This window comes from Eulemur rufifrons, chromosome 7 (genome assembly GCF_041146395.1).
Source record: "Eulemur rufifrons isolate Redbay chromosome 7, OSU_ERuf_1, whole genome shotgun sequence".
Taxonomy (NCBI): domain Eukaryota; kingdom Metazoa; phylum Chordata; class Mammalia; order Primates; family Lemuridae; genus Eulemur; species Eulemur rufifrons.
In genome coordinates this window covers 199,634,987-199,660,807 of record NC_090989.1, presented here as the reverse complement: position 1 = coordinate 199,660,807, position 25,821 = coordinate 199,634,987, and the positions used below count along the sequence as shown (strand labels likewise).

General features: G+C 39.6%; 1 protein-coding gene across 1 annotated transcript in view; it reads left to right on the top strand.

The window, feature by feature from the left end:
• SHC3 (SHC adaptor protein 3) overlaps positions 1-25,821 on the top strand; it is a 155,947-nt gene that overhangs the window by 121,731 nt on the left and 8,395 nt on the right. The window contains exons 10-11 of the mRNA XM_069474010.1: positions 367-525; positions 3,830-4,125. Coding sequence (XP_069330111.1) covers positions 367-525; positions 3,830-4,125 — 455 coding nt within the window. The remainder of the gene's footprint in view (positions 1-366; positions 526-3,829; positions 4,126-25,821) is intronic.

Below are 25,821 nucleotides of genomic sequence, written 5' to 3'. Positions count from 1 at the left end.
CACCGCACCCGGCCCTGATCTCGGAGTGTTTGTAAGAGAGAGGAGGAGAGACTGGGGCACACGCTGTCTGCTCAGCTCCCATGACCCTGGGCAGCGGGGCCCCAGGATCTTTGGTAAGGCCATCACGGTGGCACCAGCATGCTGTCCACCCTGATGCTGGCTGGCAGATCCCATGTTGACATGAGAGGCTGGACAGCATCCCAGCCAGGTCACAGTGGTGACAGGCTCGGAAGAGGAGAATTTAAGCGAGATGAGTTTTCTTGTGGGTAGGCTTAAGGAACTTAAGAAGTGCAGAGTGGATTCACTGCAGAGGCATGAATAGTGTTACCATAATAAGAGAAAAAAGGACCCATTTTCTTGTTGCAGGGTCCTTGGACATCTACAGCACGCCAGAAGGGAAACCGCACGTGGCCCCCACGGGCCAGGGACCTACCTACATCAACACCCAGCAGATGCCGTCACAGGCCTGGCCGGCTGTGGTCAGCAGTGCCGAGAGCAGCCCGCGAAAAGACCTCTTTGACATGAGTGGGTTCCGTTGGTCTCTGCTTTCTGTCTATTTTGAGATTGCCCTTATACTGCCTTTTGTTTGAAATCTGGTCAATTACTGAATTTTCTGCTAGCAGGATCTTGATTAATAGCGACGATTAGCCGCACTTTTCTGGGTGATGACTGGGCTTGTTTCAGGCTTTGGGATTACAGCCTTCTCTGCAGTCGAGTGGCAAAACAATTTCCTCCTCTTTTTGGAATTGACTTTCCTCCCAAAGATCTGCAAATATATTGAGACAAACAATATACATAAATAGATGTGTTTATTTATTTATTCATTAAAATATTAATTGGCTGTTGTATGCCAAATACCGTATTGGTTGCTAAGGATGCAGAAATGGAATGGTATGGCCCGTGTGTTCACAGAGCTCTTAGTCTGTTAAGCAGACCCACATATAAGCAAGAAATGGCAACACTTCTCTCTCGTGAGTGTTCTCTGTCCGCCCACCCCTCTCCTAATATTTATTGAGCAGTAGCCATTTGTCAAATACTACTCTACTTGCTGGAGATATACAGGAAAACAGAGCAGACTAAGTATGTACCCTCACGGAACTTAAGTAAACAACTGACTATGCTTTTCCAGCTGGTGATAGGTGCTCCTGAGTGATGGAAAATAAACAGGTTAAGGGAGTGATGGGAATATTGTAGATAGTGATATAGTGGATTGTACCACGGACTTTCTGTTTTCATGTAGACTGGGAAAAGTAAATCATGCACAAACTGGTTAAAGAAAGTAGAAATCGTAAATTCTTTAACAACAATTTAAAGAATTTTGAAAGAGCTTCCCAAGCTCACAAAGAGCTTTATATGCTAAAATTTCCTTTTCAAATTCCTTGAGAATTTGATAGGCTGAAGAGGGAGGGAAGGGAGACTAGCCAGGCACCTACTCTTGTATTGGATTTCTGCAGTGACCCTGCAGCTAGATATTATGATTACTGTTATTATTCATGTCTTGCAAAGGAAGAAATGGAGACCTTAGGGGCTAAGTAACTTTACCACTTGTAAAAGGCAGCCTTGCTGGTCCAATACCTTCTATTTGTGGCATTCTGTGTGAGTGAGGACACGGTTAAGTGCTTTTATGATCAGGCAAGATCATGCCACGACACTCTGTTCCTCCTCAGCCGCTTCAGCTTCCCAGACACACTGGACTCCCGTTTTCACTAATGAATGTCACCTGAGCCAGACTGTAGCATCCCAGTGCTTTGAGGCAGCCTAATCCATTCCCACCAGTCCCTTCATTTAGATAAATGTGGAAACCCGAGAAGTGTGAAGCTACTTCCCAAGATGCATAGCCAGGTGGGGCTCTCTGGGCCTCTGCTTCAGTCGTTACAGTGTCCCCCACGTGCAGTTTAGCAGAGGTGTTGATGGTCAGACCATTTTTACTGTTTAATTTAGTCAGTTTACCAATGACTTCTGGCCCCAGAGCCTGAAGAGAGTTAGATTGGGCTGGGGTTTGAGATGGGAAAAATCAGAACCAGAACCACCTTTCCCTATCTATTAATTTCTACTCCTGCTCCCAAAACCAGAGAAGGGGAGATGGAAATTAAAAGGGGCCTTGGAGAGGGTGGTATCTATTGAGAAGTTTGAAAATAAATAAAGCCAGCACTCCATGTTCTTTATCTTAAACCACTAGAGCTAAATAATGACTGCTGATGGTGACGATGGTGATTGGTGGTGCTCATGGTGATGATAATGATGGTAGTGATGATAGTAGTGGTGACAGTGATATGATGATGGTGTTGGTAGTGGTGATGCTGTGATGGTGTTCATGGTGATGATGATGATGATGATGATGATGAATGATGGTGGTGTTGATGATGGTGATGGTGGTGATAATGATGATGGTGGTGGTGATGGTGGTGTTGATGGTAATGGTGGTGGTAATGATGATGATAATGGTGGCATTGATGGTGATGGTGATGATGATGGTGATGGTGGTGTTAATGGTGATGATGATAGTGATGGTGGTGGTAATGATGCTGGTGATTGTGGTGATGATGATGATGGTGGTGTTGATGGTGATGATAGTCGTGGTGGTGATGGTGGTGGTGGTGGTGGTGATGATGCTAGTGATGGTGGTGTTGATGATGGTGATGATGATGGCGGTGGTGATGATAGTGCCAATAAAATGAACGTGGGAATAATAGGAATAATGCTGATGACGCTGATGATAGCAAAAGTGGTGATAGTACAGAAACAGAATAATACAAATTTTCAGCTACTCTAGGTTATCAGGAAAAAAGCAGGATAAAAAGAAAAAATCCACAAATATAATTTTTGCCAAAACTTTTAGCCTCTTTTTATCTCCACATCTGTCAAAGATTTAACAAGTGTCAAAAAGACCAAACTCTGGTTTTATTTATTCACCTGACTTTTGTCCATCCTCTACTAACATTTAACAAAGTGGACTTTTGCTTGCATTGTACTGGGTGGACCGTGTAGTCCAAAATAATCATCACAATGCCTTGCACTTGTATAGCACCATGTGCATTTTTCATAGTACTTTTGTACATACTACCTTATTTGAAAATCGAACACTGAGATTTAATTAGATGTACCTGGCTACTTCTTTTGCTACTAGAGTTTGTTGCTGTTACAGCAGCGATCTCACCATTTACACATGCCCTACACTGAGAAGTACACTCCGAAGGTTATGAAGCACAGTCTCAGGCACTCACACCAGGGCCTCTTTCCACAGGGAAACAAGTGAAGGTCAAAGAGAGGTAGAGCTCCTATCCTGGAGCAAGTCACACAGAAAGCGCCCAATAAATGTCAATTTTCTTCTCTTTTTAAAAGTTTGCCTGATGCAAAGATTTTGAAATAAACCTTTGGTGGGTTGGGCTTAGGTTTTGCTTGAAATCAAAGCTTTGTGGGTTGTGTTTTTCTTTGGTATTGGCAGGATTTTATTTAGAGTTTGTTAAAGAGGCTGGCTGATGTTGCAGAGAAAGTAGATGGTGTGTAATATGCATGGCCTCTTGCAGCATGCAAAAATGAAGCCATTATAGCTAGCTAGACAAAGGGTGTGCTTGAATCCTTGGCACAAGGCACAATACCCAGCTGTCTCGGGAAGACAGACTCATCAGAAAGTCATGCCAAAATTTGGGCTGTGCTTTTAATTGCTTGTTATGATGATTCTTGTTATGTTATCAGCCAGTTATTTTTCTCCAGTGTTTTTTCTCCCTTTAAGAGGAGTTGCCTTTGCATTTCCATCTCTCACATTGTGTTTTTCATCCTTTGCTCTTCTTGGGATTGACTTGTTTCCGGTAAATGTCGTTGACAACAGAACCTTTTGAAGATGCTCTCAAGAACCAGTCCTTGGGGCCCATGTTGAGCAAAGCAGCGTCTGTGGAGTGCATCAGCCCTGTGTCACCTAGAGCGCCGGATGCCAAGATGCTGGAGGAACTGAACAACGAACCTTGGTACCAAGGAGAGATGAGCAGGAAGGAGGCAGAGGGGCTTCTGGAGAAAGATGGAGACTTCCTGGTCAGAAAGAGCACCACCAACCCGGGCTCCTTTGTCCTCACGGGCATGCACAACGGCCAGGCCAAGCACCTGCTGCTTGTGGACCCTGAAGGCACGGTGAGCACACGGAGGGGGTGGGCCTGCAGTCGGACCCTGCCTGTGAGCACACACCTACCTTAAACAGTCTCCACTTTGGTCACTGCACTGGTGACCACCACACTCCCTCCTCTACCCACAAGTGCCCGCCAAGTCCTCCAGTGGAGCCCAGGGACAGAGGACTCATGCCTTTAGGCCAGAGCCAGTGCCAGGAGCCAAAAGGCAGGGCCCCATGTGAGCTATAAAACTTGGAAATTTACCATGGCCCAGGCTGAAAGCCTTGAGTTTCATGTCCTTTAAAGTAAATAAATACAGAAACTGAGAACATTTTTCTTCCAAACACACTCACACTGGAATACAGGCTCCTGAGCTTTTAATGTTTATCTCAAATATCTCTGAAAGTGAATCACTGAGGATTTTATTTGAAGGCTGTAAAATGTGATGAAGCAGTAAATAAACCCCCATTAAGAACCTGCATTCTTGTTTCCCGTTTAGAGAAGTGATGCCTAGTGACGCTGAGGCTGGCTATACAATTGCATCCAAATAATCCTAGGAGTTTGGCTCAATTTTTTATCTTCCAGTCAAGAAATATATTTGACTTCGGCCAGTATATAGTTCAAGAATTGCTGAATTTAATAAATGCAATTAAATCAACTTAACCACTGAGTGAATCCCAAGATTGTTGTTTAAAATCTCTTATCTAGTGAAAATGAAAAAGCGGGGTAGAATTATTAAATAGTAGTTAAGAACATTGCCTTCTCTGATTGACAGTTCTGGATGAAGCCTTTGTCTTCAGCTGAACTGGAACACAATTTAACTGTGTGTGTGTGTATGTGTGGGCGTTACCTGAGATTGAGCTTCCTGAACATCTCGGCTCCTGGCTCTCCGGACATCGTGTCTGCATAGCTCCTCTTCCCTCTCAAAGGCAACCACTGCCATGAATGTCATGTGTGTCCTTTCAACCCACCTGCTCTAGTTTTTTTTTTTTTTAATTTATGTATGTGCATCTGAGAAAATATATATTTTGTGTTTGCAACTTTTAGAAATTTGCAAACATAATGTTGTTCCACAAATCCCATTTCATTTCATTTCTTACTTTTTCCCCCAATACATGTTTTTGGGATCTGTCGGTGGTGCTTCCTGTATATCAGATCATTACTGCATGGGCCACCTGTGGTTCTGTCACATACATGGTCTGCATGTCACTACTGAGCTGTCTTTAGAAGGACAGCTAAGCTGCCACAAACCTTCGTGCATGTTTTTCTCTGTACCTGGGGAAGATCTCTCTTGGGCAGGAGCCGAGAGTGTAGTTTTTGGTGACAGGATGTACGTACATTTATTTCACTAGGGTTTGCATTTGTGCTCTGGGAGCACACCAGCAGATACCTCATTCTTCCTTGATAGTGTCCTCTAGTTCTGCTAATCTCTAAGGGTAAGGAGAGAAAGGATTTCTCATTGTTTGATTTGCAATTCTTTGCACCTCATTAGCAAATTAACAGGTTTCCTCTGTAAATTTTGTGTTCTCCTGTTTTCTCCATGTTTTTCTTTTGACTTTCTTATTGGGCTTTCTTGTTGAGCTTTCCAGCAATAGAATGTCCATTCATATTCTCTTGCTTTTCCATCTGATAATTTTGTGGTGTTCTTCATCAAATAGAAATCTTTCTTTGACTTCTGGGTGACTGAATTCATCAATTTTCCCCTTTGTGATTTATGATTTTGAGTGTCAAAATTTTCCTCACCCACAAACCACAAACAGACTGTATTCTAAATTTTCTTCTATTCGGTTTACAGTTTTACTTTTCACATTTAGGTTTTAATTCCAACTGAAAGTACTTTTGAATATGATATGAGATAGGGACCCAACATTTAAAAAAATCTTTATGTAGTGAGCCCATTTCATGTCACTGGTCTTTCCTCTACTGTACTGATGTTCCTCCTATAACATACTAAGTTTTCTATGTTATGGGCCTGTTTCTGAACTCTCAGTTCTGTTCTAGTGCTCTGTTTAGTCCTTGTGTAAGTACCACACCATTTTAATCCTTACAGCTTTGAAATTGTCTTAACACCCGGTGGTGTGAGTCTTCCCTCTTGGTTCTCCTTTTCCTAAGCTGTCTTAGCTACTCTCAGACATTTACTATTCTTTATTCCAATTTGAGAATCAATCTTTCAAGTCACCAAAACCACATGTTGGAATTTTGATATGACTTGCATTGAATGTATATGGATTAATTTGAGGGAGAACAGATATTTGTTTTTATTAGATCATCATATCCATGAACATGGCATAAGTTTCCACATATTCAGTTTTTCAGATGTATTTTTTGATAGAGTTTTAAAATTCTTTCCAGAAAGTTCTTCTGTTTCCTTTTTTAGGTTATTTCCTAGAGTGTCTAGTTTTAGTCCCTGTTTTAAGTGGTATGTTACTTTGAGTTTCTTTTTCTCAACAATTATTGCTGGGGGGAAAGGAGTATGATGTGATCTTGTGCCTAGAAATTTTGGAGATTCTAGTAGTTTTCTTGGAAGACTAGCTCTGCCGTAGCAAACATTGACAATTTTGTCTCCTGACTTCTAAGGCCCAACCTTAGACGATGCCCTCACCTCTCTGCACTGACTAGGGGCACCTTTGAGGATTGACCAGGAGAGGGCACCCTTGTCTGTTGCCAACCTGAAAAGGAATGCTTGGAGATTTTGATCCATTAAAAATGATGTTTGCTGTTTTAATTTACATTTCCCTGATGATTAGTAACGTTGAGCATTTTTCATAGTTTTTAGGCCATTTCTGTATCCTCTTTTGAAAAACTTCTGTTCTTGTCTTTTGCCTACTTTTTAATGGGGTTGTTTGTTGTTTTTTTCTTGCTGATTTGTTTGCGTTCTTTATAGATTCTGGATATTAGTCCTTTGTTGGATGTATAGTTTGTGAATACTTTCTTCCATTCTATATGTTAGCTATTCACTCTGTTGAGTATTTCCTTTGCTGTGCAGAAGCTTTTTGTTGCTGTTATTTTTTTTTAAATTTCAGAATATTATGGGGATACAAATATTTTGGTTACATGGATTGTTTTTATACTGCTTGAGTCAAAGTTATAAGTGTGCCCATCACCCAGATAGTGTACATTGTACCCATTAGGTATGGTTTCACCCATCACCTCGTCCCCCCTCCCACCTGCATGATTTCCATTGAGTTTTACTTCCATCTGTGCATATGAGTGCCGATCCGTTAGTTCCAATGTAATAGTCAATACATGTGGTGTTTGTTTTTCCATTATTGCGGTACTTCACTTAGGAAAATGGTCTCCATTTCCATCCGGAATTGTTGAAAAAGGTATTAATTCATTTATTTATGGTTGAGTAGTACTTCATGGTATACATATACCACATTTTATTAATCCGCTCATGAATTGATGGGCACTTGGGTTGGTTCTACATTTTAGCGATTGTGAATTGTGCTGCAATAAACATTCAAGTGTGTCTTTTTAACAAAATGATGTTTTTTCCCTTTGGGTAAATACCCAGTAGTGGCATTGCTGGATCAAATATTTTAGTTCTTTGAGGAGACTTTATATTATTTTCCATAGAGGTTGCACTAGTTTGCAGTCCCACCAAAAGTATGTAAGTGTTCCCTTCTCTCTGTATCCACACCAGCATTTATTGTTTTGGGACTTTTTGATAAAAGCCATTCTCACTGGGGTTAGGTGATATCTCATTGTGGTTTTGATTTGCATTTTTCTGCTGATTAGTGGCATTGAGCATGTTTTCTTATGTTTATTGGCCATTAGTCTATCTTCTTTTGGAAAGCTTCTGTTCATGCCTTTTGCCCACTTTTTTTATGGGGTTGTTTGACTTTTTCTTGCTGATTTGCTTGAGTTCTTCGTAGATTCTGGTTATTAGCCCTTTATCAGATGTATAGTATGCGAATATTTTCTCCCATTCTGTAGGTTGTCTATTTGCTCTGTTGATTGTTTCCTTGGGTGTGTAGAAGATTTTTAATTTAATCAATCCCATTTATTTATTTTTGTTGTTGCCGTGATCGTCCTTGGGATCATCTTCATAAATTCTTTGCCTAGGCCGATATCTAGAAGAGTTTTTCCAACATTTTCTTCTAGAATTCTTATGGTTTCATGTCTTAGATTTAAGTCTGTTATCCATCTTGAATTAAGTTTTGTGAGTGGTGAGAGAGAGAGATGAATCCTGTTTCAATCTTCCACATGTGCCTATCCAGTTTTCCCAGCACCATTTATTGAATAGGGATTCTTTTCCCCAGGGTATATTGCTGTCTTCTTTGTCAAAGATCAGATGGCAATACATGGATAGTTTTATATCTGGGTTCTCTGTTCTGTTCCATTGGTTTATGTCTCTATTTTTGTGCCAATACCATGCTGTTTTGGTGTTGATAACCTTGTAGTATAGCTTAATGTCTGGTAAAGTGATGCCTCCATATTTGTTCATTTTGCTTAAGGTTGCTTTGGCTATTTGAGTTCTTTTCTGGTTCCAAATGAAGCATAAAAGTATTATTTCTAGATCTGTGAAAGATGATATTGGTATTTTGATGGGGATTGCATTGAATCTGTAAATGACTTTGGGTAGTGTGGACATTTTAACAATGTTGATTCTGCCAATCCATGAACATGATATATTTTTCCATTTGTTTACATCATCTGCAATTTCCTTCATCAGTGATTCATACTTCTCTTTGTAGAGATATTATACCTCCTAAGTTAAATAAATTCCTAGGTATTTTATTTTCTTTATAGCTATTGTGAAAGGTATTAAGTCTTTGATTTGATTCTCAGCTTGACTGTTGTTGGTGTATTGGAATGCTCCTGATTTTTGTACATTGACTTTGTAGCCTGAGACTTTCCTGAATTTATTTATCAATTCCAGAAGTCTCTTGGTGGAATCTTTGGGTTTTCTAGATATAAGGTCATATCACCAGCAAAGAGTGATAGTTTGAGCTCCTCTTTCCCCATTTGGATACCTTTAATTTCCTTCTGTTGTCTGATTGCTCTGGCTAGGACTTCCAGCACTATGTTGAATAGAAGTGGTGACAGCGGGCATCACTATATTGAATAGAAGTGGTGACAATGGGCATCTTTGTCTTTTCCAGTTCTGTGTGGGAATGCTTTCAGCTTTTCCCCATTCAGTGTGATGTTGGCTGTGCATTTGTTGTATATGGCTTTTATAATTCTGAAGTAGATTCCATCTATGCCTATTTTGTTAAGAGTTTTTATCCCAAAAGGGTACTCAATTTTGTCAAATGCTTTTTCTGCATATATTAATATGATCATATGGTCTTTGTTTTTGCTTCTGTTTATGTGTTGAATCACATTTATGGATTTACATAGTTCAACCATCATTCCATCCCTAGGATGAAGCCCACTTGGTTGTGGTGGATTATTTTTTTGATGTGCTGCTGAATTCAGTTTGCTAGGATTTTATTGAGGATTTTTGCATCTATATTCATAAGGGATATTGGTCTATAGTTTTCTTTTTTTGTTGTGTCCTTTCCTGGCTTTGGTATCAAGGTAATTCTGGCTTCGTAGAATGAGCTGGGGAGGATTCCTTCCTTCTCAGTTTCATGAAATAATTTCTCCAGTACGAGTACCAATTCTTCTTTGTAGTTCTGATAAAATTCATCTGTGAAACCATCTGGTCCAGGGCTTTTTTTTGTTGGAGGATTCCATTTATTGCTGCTTCAATTTTGTTTCTTGTAATTGGTCTGTTCAGGAATTCTATTTCATCCTGATTGAGCCTTGGGAAGTTGTGCGTTTCCAAGAATTTGTCCACTTCCTCAACGTTTTGTTTTTGTTTTTTTTTTTTTTGAGACAGAGTCTCACTCTGTGGCCCAGGCTAGAGTGCCGTGGCGTCAGCCTAGGTCACTGCAACCTCAAACTCCTGGGTTCAAGCAATCCTCCTGCCTCAGCCTCCCAACTAGCTGGGACTGCAGGCATGCACCACCATGCCTGGCTAATTTTTTCTGTATATATTTTTAGTTGTCCAAATAATTTCTTTCTATTTTTAGTAGAGACGGGGTCTCGCTCTTGCTGAGGCTGGTCTCGAACTCCTGAGCTCAAACGATCCACTCGCCTTGGCCTCCCAGAGTGCTAGGATTACAGGTGTGAGCCACCGCACCCAGCCTCCTCAACATTTTTGAGTTTCTATGCAGAGAGATTTTTATAGTATTCACAGACGATATTTTATATTTCTGTGGTATCAGTTGTAACGCCTCCTTTTTTGTTTCTGATTGAGTTTAATGTAGGTCCTTTCTTTTCTATTTCTGGTGAATCTAACAAGAGGTCTATCAATTTTGTTTATCTTTTCAAAGAACCAACTCTTTGTTTCATTTATCTTCTGTATTTTTTTTATTTTCAATTTCATTTAGTTCTGCTCTGACCTTAGTTATTTCTTTTCTTCTGCTGGGGTTGGGATTGGTTTGCTCTTCCTATTCTAGTTCCTTAAGATGATTTATTTGATTGTTGATTTGTGATCTTTCTGTCTTTTTGATGTAGGAATTTAAGGCTATGAATTTTCCCTTTTGGACTGCTTTTGTTGAATCCCACAGACTTTGATAGCTTATGTCTCCTTTGTCATTTAGTTTGAGAAATATTTTGATTTCCATCTTAATTTCCTCCTTGACCCAATGATCATTCAGCAGCAGGTTGTTTAATTTCCATGACTTTGTGTAGAATTGAGTATTTCTGTTGGAGCTGATTTCTAATTTTATTCCACTACAGTCTGAGAATATACATGTTATAATTTCTATTTTTTGGAATTTGTTGAGACATATTTTGTGGCCTAAGATATAGAGAATGTCCCCTGTGCTGATGAGAAGAATGGATATTCAGTAGTTTTTGGGTAGAATGTTCTGTTAATGTCTGTTAGGCCCATCTGTTCTAGAATCCTGTTTAAGTCTGGTGTTTGTTTATTTATTTTCTGCTTGGAGGATCTGTGTAGTTCTGTCAGTGGGATGTTGAAGTCCCCAGCAATTACGATGTTGCTGTTTATCACTTTGTTTACATTTGGTTTGCTTTATAAATCTGGGCACACCTGTGTTGGTTGCATAAATATTTAGGATTGTTATGTCTTCTTGATGAATTGTTCCCTTTACCATTATATAATGACCATCTTTGTCTTCCTTTACTATTTTTTTTTTTTTTTTTTTAGACAGAGTCTCACTCTCTTGCCTGGGCTAGAGTGCTGTGGCTGTGGCATCAGCCTAGCTCACAGCAACCTCAAATTCCTGGGCACAAGTGATCCTCCTGCCTCAGCCTCCTGAGTAGCTGGGACTACAGGCATGCATCAGCATCCCTGGCTAATTTTTTCTATTTTTAGTTGTTTGGCGAATTTCTTTATATTTTTAGTAGAGACTGGGTCTCACTCTGGCTCAGGCTGGTCTCGAACTCCTGAGCTCAAGCAGTCCTCCTGCCTTGTCCTCACAGAGTGCTAGGATTACAGGCGTGAGCCACCACGCCAGGCCTACTATTGTTGATTTGAAGTCTATATTATCTGACATAAGAATGGCTACACCTGCTTTCTTTTGATTTCCATTTGCATGGAATATTTTTTTCCATCCTTTCACCGTGAGTCTGAATGAGTCCTTGTAGGTTAGATGTGTTTCCTGGGGACAGCAGATACTTGGCTTGTGTTTTTTATCCATTCAGCCAGCCCTATGTTTCTTGAGTGGGGAATTCAAGCCGTTCACATTTATTGAAAGAATTGATAAGTAGGGTGCATTTCTGTTCATCCTGTTGGGTAGAGCCTTCCTGCTTTGTTTTACCTCTTGGACCATTATTTTATATGGGCTCTGAACTTTAGCTTTTGGGTGATTTTACACTGGTGGGTTTCTACTCTGCTGGTCGATGTATAATGCAAATCTGAGTACTTCTTGCAGGGCCCATCTGGTCTTGACAAATTCCCTCAGTGTTTGCTTGTCTGAAAAAGTCTATTTCTCCCTCATATAAGAAACTTAGTTTTTTAAGACAAAATTCTAGGCTGGGCATTACATTTAGAAGAGTTTTTCCCTACGTTTTCTTCTAGAATTCTTATGGTTTCATGCCTTACATTTAAATCTTTCATCCATCTTGAACTAATTTTTGTGTATGGTGAGAGATAGAGGTCCTGTTTTAATTCTTTTACATGTGGCTATCCAATTTTCCCAGCACTATTTACCAAATAGGGCTTCCTTTCCCCAGTGTATGTTGTTGTCTGATTTGTTGAAGATCAATTGGTTGTAGCAATATGGTTTTATTTCTGGGTTCTCTATTCTGTTCCATTGGTCTATGTCTCTACTTTTATAGCAGTATCATGCTGCTTTGGTTACTATAGCCTTGTAATATAATTTGAAGTCAGGTAATGTGATGCCTTTAGATTTGTTCTTTTTCATTAGGATTGCTTTGGCTATTCAGGGTCTTTTTTGGTTTCAAATGAAGCTTATGATTATTTTTTCTAGGTCTGTGAAAAAAGACATTGGTATTTTGATGGGAATTGCATTGACTCTGTAAATCACTTTTACAGTACGGCAGTATGGACATTTTAATGATGTTGATTTTGCCAACTCATGAACAAGGGATGTTCTTCCATTTGTTTGTGTCATCTGTGATTTCTTTCATCAGTGTTTCATAGTTCTCCTTGTAGACAGCTTTCACCTCCTTGGTTAAACATTAATATATTCCTAGGTATTTTATTTTCTTTGTAGCTATTGTGAATGGTATTAAGACCTTGATTTGACTCTCAGCTTGACTGTTATTAATATAGAGAAATGCTACTGATTTGTGTACATTGATTTCATAACCTGAGACTCTGTTGAATTTATTTGTCAATTCTAGAAGTCTTTTGGGGGAGTCTTTATGGTTTTCTGGATACAAGATCATATTGTCAGCAAACATGTTTTGACCACCTCTTCCCTGATTTGTTTGCCCTTTTATTCTTTCTCTTGACTGATTTTCTGGCTAGGACTTCCAGTAATATGTTGAATAGAAGTAGTAACAGTGGGCATCCTTGTCTTGTTCCAGTTCTTAGGGGGAATTCTTCAACTTGTACCCATTCAGTATAATGTTGGCTGTGGGTTCGTCATATATGGCTTTTATAATTTTCAGGTATGTTCCTTCTATGCCTAGTTTGTTGAGGGTTTTTATCATGAAAGGGTGCTGGATTTTATCATACGCTTTTTCTGCATCTATTGAAATGATTATATGGTCTTTGTTTTTGCTTCTGTTCATGTGGTGAATCATGTTTATTGATTTGCATATGTTGAACCATCCTTGAATTCCTGGGATGAAACCCACTTGGTCACGGTGAATTATCCTTTTGATGTGCTGTTGAATTTGGTGTGCTAGTATTTTGTTGAGGATTTTTGCATCTATGTTCATAAGGGATATTGGTCTGTAGTTTTGTTTTTTTATTGTTTCCTTTTCTGGCTTTGCTATCAAGGTGATACTGGCTTCCTAGAATGAGTTAAGGAAGATTACCTCCTTCTTGATGTTATGGAATAATTTCTGCAGGATAGGTACCATTTCTTCTTTGTAGATCTGGTAGAATTTGTCTGTGAATCCATCTGGTCTGGGGATTTTTTTGGTTGGGAGATTTTTTATTACTGCTTGAATCTCGCAAAAAAAAAAAATGATGTTTGCAGTTGGCCTTTGGGAGATTATCTTTATCAGACTAAAGGACTTCATTAATTTATTAATTAATTCAACAAATATGTACTGAGTGCCTACTCAGTCCAGACATTGATTTTTTTGGCACCTAGGATATGCCTATGAACCACTTTAAAAAGAAAATCTCTGCTCTTGTGGAACATATACATATTAATTTATATAATTACTTTTATCATATATAGGTGTTAAACTTTATCAAATAATTTTTCAGCATCTTTTGAGATAATAATGTAATTTTTTAGAAAAAATCTATTAATATGGAAAATTACATGGCTAGATTTTCTGATCCTGAGAAATGGAGTTGTGATTCTGTCATAAACTTTGCTTCATCTTGACATAGTAATTGTGAAATACATTGTTGAATTTGGACACTGCATATTTTCTTTAGGATTATTTTTGAGTTTCTGTTTATAAATGAAATCCGTTTTAATTGTCTTTGCTGCCTTTGCTTATATGTGCTCATCTGGTTTGTATATCAAGATTATATGGTTATTTTTACTTCAAAAAATGAGCTAGGCTTACTCCAAATCAGAGACAGCTTATCAGAGAGGCCTTCCTTAACCATGTAATCTCAAATAGAATCACCTGAATACTCCCTATTTCTGCATCCTGATTTATTTTTAGCTTAAAGCATTTATCACATACAAACATTTATTTATTTATTTATTTGCATATTATTTGGATACCCCCTTCTATTAGCTATAATTTCCATGGAGGTATGAATCTTGTTTAGTGCAGTAGCCCTCGGCACCTAGAATGGTGCCTGGCACATAGTGGTGTTCAACAAATGCTTGATGAATGAACACATGGATCAGCCCAGGCTTTTACAGGTTAGGAACTGAGAGCCCACAGAGGTGACAGGGTGGTGAGGGTCACACACTTCTGGCAGTTGTGGAATCACCAGCAAAGTTTTCTAGGTAGATTCAGCCCAAAGTTCTTTCCATTTGCATATACTGTGTAACAGTTCAGTTGTGATTATCTAAAAGAAAATAAAGGAGAAAATACCCAAGCAATTCTATGAGAATATAAATGTTTCAGTTTAAAATTTTAGATATTTTAAAAAATGAAAAGTTAAAATCTAGCTAAATATGTCATCTTATAGACCAAAGATGATTAAATTTTTTGTTCACTTAGTCTGTATACACCAAACAATGATTTTAAAAAGAGCTATGTATTACTATTAATATATTTAGTACACATTACAAACCAGTATCAAGATAGTGTAGCAGATAAGGAGAATATGAATTTGTGGTAATATGATTAAACCAGGTGTCCAAGCAAGCCAATACCCAAAGCTGTGTTATCCATACAATTTTAATTTTGGAGAGGAAATTTGTAGTACCGTTGAGAAAATTTGTTAAGTCATACCTGCTAATGACTGTTCTTTGGCAGGGGGGCTTTTTGCTGGATCTGATTATCTAGTTTAATTGATCCTATGGAGGACAGCTTTAGCTGAAAAAGAAAATGGAAATGAAAGACTTAATTAAAAATGTAACATCGCTTCCTTGCTGCGAGGACACCAAAATAGGCGATGAACACATTCTCTTCAATATTTATTCAACTGATTTTCATGGTAATTGGTTGGTTCCTGACTATAAAGGGGGAAACTTGGCAGAGCAGACTACTCAGAGAAATAAGGATGCAAAACAGTTCTGCATCTAAATTTACTCCAGTGTATGCCAACCTTTGTGCCTTCCCACTGTGCGCTGAGATCACTAGCAATGCGGGTGAGGAGCAGCCTGTGGCAGCTTCTGAGCCTTGGTGGTAAGATGTCAAGAACACTGACCCTAAAATAGCAGCTGGAAAGAGCTGGTGGCTGGGTCTCTTGGAGAAGCCTCAGAGATGGAGTCCAGAACACTTTTCTTTTTAACATTTCAGAATGACTTAGTCAGCCTTCTTGTGTCTAAAATTACTTCCTGAGTCATTTGTCATTGATTCATCCCCTTGGCCTTGAAGGACCAGGAGAGTGAGGTGGGCCCTGTGCTTGCACCTGAATGAGCAGCACCACACGTGTGCCTGGGTTTCCCATGGGCTTGATTAGTGTGGTCTCAGGTTATTGTACATTCTCAAACACATACTGGGGCTTTTGTTTATAAAATTGCAAAACAATGACCACAGCCCATCACCCCACATTTACTGGGATTTTCTTTTATCCTGAGAGTAACTAAGAAAACAAAAAGTTTCTTAATCCTGCCACTTTATAATGCCCTGTTGTTATTTTTTTAATTCCCTTTGTATCAGTCAGTCTAGGCTATGCTGTGGTAATGAAATTTCAATTCTCAGTGGCTTAAACCAACAGAGCTTCAGTTCTCTTCACACCAAGTTCGTGTGCCGGTGGCTCACCAGGCCCCTCTGGTCCTTGCGTGACTCAGGATCCAGGTGTTGTCCATGTCCTGGGTCCTGCTTACCAACACAGAGTCTCAAAGGAGAAGAGGGGCTGGAGGAAGCTTGCTGGCTCTCAATGGCTCTCTGGGGAGGCCACTTGTGTCACCCCCCCCTTCCTGGTCCTTGAGTCCCAACCTCACTACAAGGAGGCTGAGAAGTGCCAGGAGCAACATCGAATGTTTGACCCACAAGCCTGTCTCAGCAACATGTCTTTTAAACTGTTAGCAGGGTACCACCAAAAAAAAAATATAAACAAATAGCATACAATAGAAAGGCTTTTAAAGAAAAACACTAGTCCCTTGCCGTCTTCCTTACCCCATTCCCATTTCTGCCAGGCAAGCACTGCCCACAGAATCACCCTATCCCAAAAGAATGTGCCTGCATTGCTATTCATTGATTTAATAGCTTAAGGCATCTTTTCTTGGTGCTGCAAAGGGAAAACTAAAGCTTTAGTTCATTTTTGCTACTTTTTTCATTTTATAACAAGCTTTTAGTTTGTCTAGTGGTTGTCTTTGTGCCTTTGGCTACATCAAACTTGTCTTCCTTATGCCATCAGTGTCAGGGAGCAGCATCTAGTGACTTCCCTCCCTGCCCATGGGGACCTGGCAGGCCTGCTGGCCCTTTGATCCCACGCCGTTCACTTTTTGGAGTATTTTTTCAAAGTATAGTACAAAGAACTGTTTTCTTTGGAATCGCTGGAGTCCTTGCTCAAGGACTCTATCACAAATGAGAACATCGTCCTGCGTAACCACAGCACAACCGCCGAACCAAGACGGGAGCCTGGAGCCATCACTGCTGTCTAATCCCCTGGAGCCCATTCAGTCCCCAGCAGTGCCCTGTATTGGCCAAGGGTCGGGTTCAGAATCACGCGCTGCATTTAGTTGTCACATCTCTTTAGTCCCCTTCAACCTGGGATGGTTCTCAATTCAGGTTCTTCTGATGCGACCTCACTCTCTGGATCTGCCTCACAGAAATGGCGCTGCGCGCGTCCCGCAAGGTAGAAATGGCTGATCGCTCAGTAAGGGGGTGTCCGCCAGCCTTCCCCACGGGAAACTTACTCCTTTTCCCTTTGTAATTAATACACATTTTGTGGGAGGTACTTTGAAACTGTCTAAATAAGTTTATTTGAAACTTCCTTTGAAGTTTCTTTGAATCTACTCATTCATTTATGTTTGTCAGGGTGGATTCATGGCTTCCTGTTTCATGCAATGGATTATCTATCATCGCTGCCGTCTTCACTTCAGGTCGGCTGCATGATGTCACAGGCACCTGCCATTTCTCCAGGGGACTCTGGCTGGTCCCTTTGCAGGGGCGTGGTCTTTAGAAACCAAGATTTGGGCACTGGGTGTGCTTCTCACTTTGAGGGATGTTACAGGTCACCAGCCCTCGTAATGGACAGAAGTAGGGTACACACACACACACATGCACATGCACACACACGTACATTAATATTTATATTTCTATATCTATCTGTATATATTAGAAACATGAGCTCACATGTCTTCTAATCCCAATCCAACATCACAGAGTTCATTATCGCTTTTTCCTTTTTCATGTTTATAACTTCCTTCTCCAACAAGGAGTAACCTGACTCTTGTTATCCTTATTTTCACTTTTTTGACTAACTCCCCTGTGAGTAATCCACCCCCTAACCCCATCCCCATCAGGGCTCCTGCCCCTCCTCTTCATCTTCCTCACCCTGTCTGGGCTCTGACTCCTCCACCTGACCATTCGGGCTCTCTGCTCTACTCATGCGCTAACGCCCAGCACTGGTCCACCCTCTTACACAGACACCCTGCCCCTCCGCGGACTCTGACACCCATCCGGGCTTCCTCCCTTCCTCCCGTGCCTGGCTGTTGTCCTGTGTGCTCTCTCTCCTCACTCTGCCTGGGCTCTAGGGGCCCATCTGTCCCACTGTGGCTACCCCCACACCCTGTGACACAGACACCTGTCCTCGTTTGGCTTTTGGACTGATTATTCCAGTTGGAAAAAGAATGGAAAGATTGGGAAGGAGGAGCTTTTAAAAGTATTTTATAATATATCCCAGGACCACCTCTTGTCATTTCTCTTATAAATACTTCAGCATGCATCCCTACCAATAAGGACTTTCAAAGATAACGTTGTTATATAACTAACATTATGTAATATACAGACCATATTCAAATTTTTCTAATTGTCTCAAAGATTTTCTCTTTGTTACAGGTTTGCTGGAATCAGAATCCAAATGTTGCCCACATTTGGATTTTGTTATGTATCTTAACACTCTTTTATTCTATTGTAGTTTTCCTTTCATTTTTTTTCACACCAGTGATTTGTTTAAGAAAACTAGATATTTGTCTGTAGAATAACCCATATTATGATTTGGCTATTGCTTCCTGGTGGCACTGTTTAACTTGTTCCTCTGTTCTTGTATTTTCTATTAACCAGCAAATAGAGAAATTGTTTTAAATCAATTTTGGGTATCTATACACCACACTCATCGAAAGTATGCAGTTCAATGGCTTTCATTCTATTCACAGACCTGTACGTCATCACCGTCATCAGTTTCAGAACATTTCATTACCATAAAAAGAAATACCATACTATTTAGTTATCACCTCCCTGTCCCCCTGTCCTTCTCCCTCTCCTAGCCCTTAAGAATCACTAATCTATTTTCTGTCTCCATGAATTTTCCCATTCTGGACTTTAATGTGAGTACAATAACGTAATATATGGTCTTTTGTGACTAGCTTCTTTTATAATGTTTTCACGGTTCATCCAACTTGCAGCATACATCAATACTTCATTCTTTTTATAGCTGAATAATGTTCTGTTGAATGAATATACCACATTTTATTTTATTTTCATTTGTTGATGACACGGGTTATTTCCACCTTTTGGCCATTATGAATAATGCTGCTTTAACTATGTGTGTACAGGTTTTTGTGTGGACATACGTTTTCCTTTCTCTTGGATATATAGTTAGGAGTGGAATTGCTGGGTCATATGGTCATCCTCTACTTAATTGTTTGAGAAACTGCAAGACTGTTTTCCAAAGTGGCTGCCCATTTTACAATCCAACCAGCAGCATAGGAAGGTTCTAATTTCTTCTCATCCTCACCAATACTTGTTATTATCTGACTTTTTGATTCTAGCCACCCCAGGGGTTGTGAAATGGTATCTCATTGTGGTTTTGATTTGCATTTCCCTGGTGACTAACAATGTTGAGCACTTCTTCATTTGTTTATTGACCATTTTTATATATTTTCCTTAGAGAAAAGTATATTCAGATTCTTTGCTCATTTGTTTTAATTGGGTTGTCTTTTATTATTGAGTTGTAAGAGTTCTTTTTATTCTAGATACAAGTCTCTTATCAGATATATAATTTGCTATTTCTTTTCCATTCCGTGGCTTATCTTTTTACTTTTTTGATGGTGTCTTTTGAGGCATGAATGTTTTTAATTTTGGTAAACTTTAATTAATTTATCTTTTCATTTGTGCTCAAGCTTTTGGTGCCATATCTAAGAATCTTTTGTGAAGTCCAAAGTCATGAAAATTTACTCTTACATTTTCTTCTAAGAGTTTGATAGTTTTAGTTGTTACATCTAGTTTTTTGAGGCATTTTGAGTTAATTTGTGTGTATGGTGTGAGGCAATGTTTCACCTTTACTCCTTTGCCTGTGGATATCCAGTCATCTCAGCATCATTTGTTGAAAGACTGCTCTTTTGTCATTGAATGGTCTTGGCACCGTTGAAAATCAGTTGACCATGGATATATTTTGGACTCCCAAGTCTGTTCCATGGATCTACCTGTCTATGCTTGTGCTAATACCACATTGTTTTGATTACCATTGCTTTATATTAAGTTTTTAAATCAGAAAGCATGAGTCCCCCAACTTTGTTCTTTCTCTTCAGGATTGTTTTGGCTATTCAGGGTTCCTGCAGTTCCATATGAACTTTAGAAATAGCTTGCCAATTTCCACAAAGAAGTCAGCTGTGATTCTGATAAGAATTACATAAAACCCATAGATCAGTTTGGGGAAAGTGACATCTTGATCTTCCAATTCATGAAAATGAGAGGATTCCCCATTTATTTAGTTCTTTAATTTCTTTTGACAATATTTTTCAATTTTCAGAGTATAGGTTTTACACTTCTTTCTTTAAATTTATTCCTAAGTATTTTATTTTTTGGACACTCGTGTGAATGGAATTGTTTTATCAATTTCATTTTCCTATTATTCATTGCAAGGGAATATAAATATAACTGATTTTTGTATACTGATCTTGTATCCTATAAACTTGCTGAAGTAATTATTAGCTCCAATAGTTTTTAGTGGATTCCTTAGGATTCTCTATGTATAAGATTATGTCATCTGCAAATATAAATAGTTTTACCTTTTCCTTTCCAACCTGGATGTGCTTATTTCTTTGTATTATCTAATTACCCTGGCTAGAACTTCCAGGACAATGAAAAATAGAAGTGGCAAACACTGTTGTTTTCTTACTAATCAAAGCATCTAATTTTTCACCCTAAGTATGATTATCAACTTTGGGCTTTTCATAGATACCTTTTATCAGGTTGAAAAAATCCCCTTTTACTCCTAGTTTGTTGAGTGTTTACCATGAACGAACATTGGGTTTTGTCAAATGCTTTTCTGTGTCTACTAAGATGATTTGTGATTTTTGTTTTTTATACTATTGTGATGTATTGCATTAACTGATTTTCAGATGTTGAAAAAACCTTGCATTCCTGGGATAAATTCCATTTGGTCATCACATATGATTCTTTTTATATGTTGCTGAATTTGGTTTGCTAGTATTTTGTTGAGGATTTTTCCACCTATATTCATAAAAGATATTAGTCTGTAGGGTTTTTTTTTTTTCCTTGCAGTGTTTTTGTCTGGGTTTGGTATCAGGGTAATACTGGCCTTATGGAAGTTGTTTGGAAGTGTTCACTTTTCTTCTATTTCTTGGGAGAGTTTGTGAAGAATTGGTATGAATTCTTCTTTAAATGTTTGGTAAGATTCAGAAGTGAAGCCATCTGGTCCTGGGATTTTCTTTGTGGGTAGTTTTTTTGATTACTAATTATCTTCATTTGTTATAGGTCTACTCAGATTGTCTATTCCTTCATGAGTCAGGGTTAATAGTTGGTGTCTTTCTGAGAATTTGTCCATTTAACCTACCAAATTGGTTAGCATGTATAAAGATGTATATTCTGTTGTTGGGTGGAGTGTTTTGTAGATATCTGTTGGGTCTAATTGGTTTGTGGTATAGTTCAAGTCTTTTATTCCCTTGTTGGTCTTCTGTCTAGTTCTTCTGTCCATTATTAAAAGTGGGGCATTGAAGTCTCTATTCTTGTTGAATTGTCTGTTTCCCTTTTTTATTTCTGTCAGTTTGGCTTCATCATGTATTTTGGTGTTCTGTTTTAAGTACTCAAGTGTTTATAATTGTTCTAGCTTCCTGAGGTAGTGACTTTTTATTAGTATGAAATGTCCCTCTTTATATCTAGTAATATTTTTTTGTTTTAAAGTCTATTTTGTCTGGTATTAGTACATAGACTCCAGCTTTCTCATGGTTGCTATTTACATGATATATCCTTTTCTACGCTTTTACTCTCAATCTGTTTGTATCTTTGAATCTAAAGTGTGTCTCTTCCAGACAGCATATAGTTGGATCATGTTTGATTTTAGCTACTCTGACAACCTCTGCCTTTTGACTGTTGTTAATCCATTCACATTTAATGTTATTTTTGATATTGTTGGATTTACATCTGCCATTTGACATTTTGTTTTTTGTATGTTGCATTTTTTGTTCCTTTTCCTTCTTTACTTTTTTGTATTAAGTGATTATTTTATAATATAGTGTTTTGATTTTTAAATAATTTTTTTCACTATACTTTCTGAGTTTTTTTAAAGTGGTTGCTCCAGGGTTTACCTCTTATCAGAATCAGCTTTAGATTTATACTAGCTTAATTCTTGTGGTATATAGAAACATTACTCCTACATTGCTCTATTCTGTTTTCTCCTTTTGTGTTGTATTGTTGCTGTATGTATTATATCTATTAATGTTACAAACCCAACAATACATTGTTGTAATTATTACTTGACCATCTGAAGTTATCTCAGCCCAATGCAGCTTTGCCTCTACTCATCTCCTTTGTGCTGTTATTGGCAAATATGTTATACATATATTACTTTTCTATATTTTAGGCCTAACATTACATTATATATGTACTCTTTTATACAATTACTTTTTAAATCTGTGAATCTTGAAGTTTCTAATTGTTTTCTTCTTGAGAGAAGAAAGCCGTGTTTTCTTCATAATTTTATTACTGTTACCAGTGCTTTGATCATTCCATCTATTGTTTGGAACACATATAAAGACAGATGGAGTTCCTCTTCTAAAGTGAACTTTAGACTTCTAGAACAAACCCGTAACTCCAGGGATATATTTTCATTGGGCTCTTGGGTGAGGTTCAGCCTGTGTATATCCCATATCATCTTCTTTCTTGGCTTTCACTCACTTTTTACTGGACTGCTTCCTTGAGTGCCTTTCTCAGAACAGGTGCATGAGCATAAACTTTCTTATCTTTACATGTCTGAAAATGTGTTTTCAAGTCACTTTTGATTCACAGTATGGTTGATGTAGTATGGCTGGTCTGATTCTTCACCTCTTGTGGTTACTTTTTCTAGAAATTTTTAGCTTTTTCTTTATTTTTATGTTCTGCAATGACATGGTCATGAATCTAAGTGTGTATCTTTTTCCATTATTGTTCCAGGGTCTTGATGAGCACTTCCATTCTGAATATTTGTGTTTTTCTTTAAATCAGAGCAATTTTCTTATATAATTTCTTTGATAATTTCCTGCCTTCTATATTTTTTCATCTCAAAACTCCTGGTTGAGGGAGTAGACCTCCTGGACTGACCTGCTGTCTCTTGTCTTTTCCCAAAGTTTTCAGTTCTTTGAAATTTTGCTGTATGTTCTGGGAGCTTTCCTTGACTACCATACAAACTTGATGTTATATATATAATATATTTATAGTTATATAATTTTACAAATTATATATTTAATTTCTAAAAGACTTGTCCTCTGTTTTATTTTTCATGCATGTTGTTCTTTTTAATGGATGCAGTCAGTATCTTTTTGACTTTTTGATGTTATTAATATATAAGTTATTTAATTTCTTTTTCTATTTTTTAAATTATATTCTGAGGCAGGTGTAAGTTTGCTCATCATGATCTTTCTCTTCATGGTGCTGGCATTTTTAAGAGGCCTGCTACTCTTTCACTGTGATATTTTAGAACAAGAGGTTTCCTAAGATTGGTCTCCTCTGCTATGGTACATGTAGTTCTCTTTCCCTCTAGCCTGTCCCAGCATCAGGAGGCTGACTGGAGTTATGTGTGAGTGGGGTGGGGATGGTAGAGGCAAAGGATGGAGGGATGAAGTATGTACACCTGGGGTGGGCTGGAGGGGGAGGTGTTGTCTGACTGGTCAGGCTTTAGGTCGAAGTAGGGGGCATGGAATTTCAGGCTGGGAACCTCCCAAGAGTACTTTACTGGGGTCACCATCCCAGGATGGGGTCACCATCCTTCTCCTATATCCTTAATTCTCTCCAGGCAGCACTTTTTTTTTTTTTTTTTTTTTTGAGACAGAGTCTCACTTTGTTGCCCAGGCTAGAGTGAGTGCCGTGGCATCAGCCTAGCTCACAGCAACCTCAAACTCCTGAGCTCAAGGGATCCTGCTGTCTCAGCCTCCCGAGTAGTTGGGACTACAGGCATGCACCACCATGCCCGGCTAATTTTTTCTATATATATATTTAGCTGTCCATATAATTTCTTTCTATTTTTAGTAGAGATGGGGTCTCGCTCTTGCTCAGGCTGGTCTCGAACTCCTGAGCTCAAAGGATCCGCCCACCTCGGCCTCCCAGAGTGCTAGGATTACAGGCGTGAGCCACCGCCCGGCCCAGGCAGCACTTTTAATTTCTTTGGATAAATATTCCCTGGAATTCTTCCCTGAAGCCAAATGCTAGTTTGGCTGTGAGGAGGCAAAGGAGAAGGAGGGGCTGGGGGAGCTGCAGCCTGTTACTCAGGTGGTCGTTCTTGCAGCCTGGCTCTTCTCCCTCCCGCTGTCCTGCAGGTCACTCCCCTCCACTGGAGGGTCCCACCCCCATGCACTCCAGGCTGCCCCTGCCCACTCTCTTCTGTCATCCAACGGGCTCCCACCCTCCCTCTGGTCCACATGTGTTGAGGTCACCATGTCTTTCCCTCCTCTTCTGTTTGAGGAGTTTTCTTATTCCACTGTCTTTTTACTGGGTTTGGGGAAGGTGGAACAGCAGCACCCACACTTCTTCCAGCTGCTGTAAAACATCAGCACCCACCCATCTCTAGTTGTTTTCTGTTAAAGATTTCAAAATCAAACCAAATTAAAGAAATGAAAACCCATAGGTAAATTTTAGCATCGGGCTCACTGGGTAATTGGTAAGAACACTCCTTCCTTTTTTCTGTAAATGTGGAAATGGCCAGGCCAAGGAATCTCTCCCCAGTGGTGCTTAGGCCTTCTCTGCCCTTCTCTGACCAGCTCTGAAGAAATCCTGATTAGGGACCATTTCCTGCAAATTTCCTTTTTGGTTTCCATGGTCAGTTCTCTATCATTTTTTCTTTTCTATTGTCAGGAGCAGACTTTGCTGACTCTTGGGGACAGTTACGGTGACTGGGGCTTCTCAGTACCTTGGAACTAGGAAAGGAAGGGAAGTGAGACCCAGGAGGAACAGGGCTGGGAAGCTGAACTAAAGAGTGTCCAGGGAAGCCCAGGAGTCTCCTCCTCACCCTGGATGTGGCTAGTCTGGGGAACCATGGAGCAGAGGATGGAGGACCCACCCAGGGCCCCACTGTGCAGGGATTCAAGGTTGGGCTCACTCCCCGGGCTGGGAAAGGAGTACTCACCTGGAGCAAGGGGGTTGATCGTGGGCATGTAAGCAATGGATGGACAAGATCCCAGGCTGGACTCCTGGCATTGCAGCCCTGGGGAGCTGATGTGGGCCTAGTACTGTGGCCCTGCCATTGAGTCTGGGAAGGACCTGGACCACATGGGGTGGGGTCTCTCACTGGATCCAGCTAAAGCCAAGAAAGTAGGCAAAGGGCAGCCATTCTGTGTGTGTGTGCGTGTGTGTGTGTAACCTGTTCTAACATAAGCCAAGTTTTATTTACTTATTTATTTATTTAAAAAAATTTTTTTTGAGACAGAGTCTCACTCCGTTGCCTGGCTAGAGTGCAGTGGCATCATCATAATCCTAGCTCACTGCAACCTCAAGCTCCTGGGCTCAATGGATCCTCCTTCCTCAGCCTCTGGAGTAGCTGGGACTATAGGCGCATGCCACCATGCCTGGCTAATTTTTCTACTTTTTGTAGAGATAGGGTCTTGCTGTGTTGCTCAGGCTGGTCTCAAACTCCTGATCTCCAGCGATCCTGCCACCTCGGCCTCCCAGAGTGCTAGGATTACAAACGTGAGCCACCATGCCAGCCATAACCTGAATTTTAATTAGGAGACATCTCCGTCTGATGGCTTTGTTCTTGTGTGGCCCTTTGGAAGGTGCTAGATGTAATCATTGTGTTATTGATTAGGTGTACTCACTAATGAAAGAATCTTTAAACAGTATTTCTAACTGCCCACGGGCAGCTCTACTTAAACGTTTCCCAGGCAAC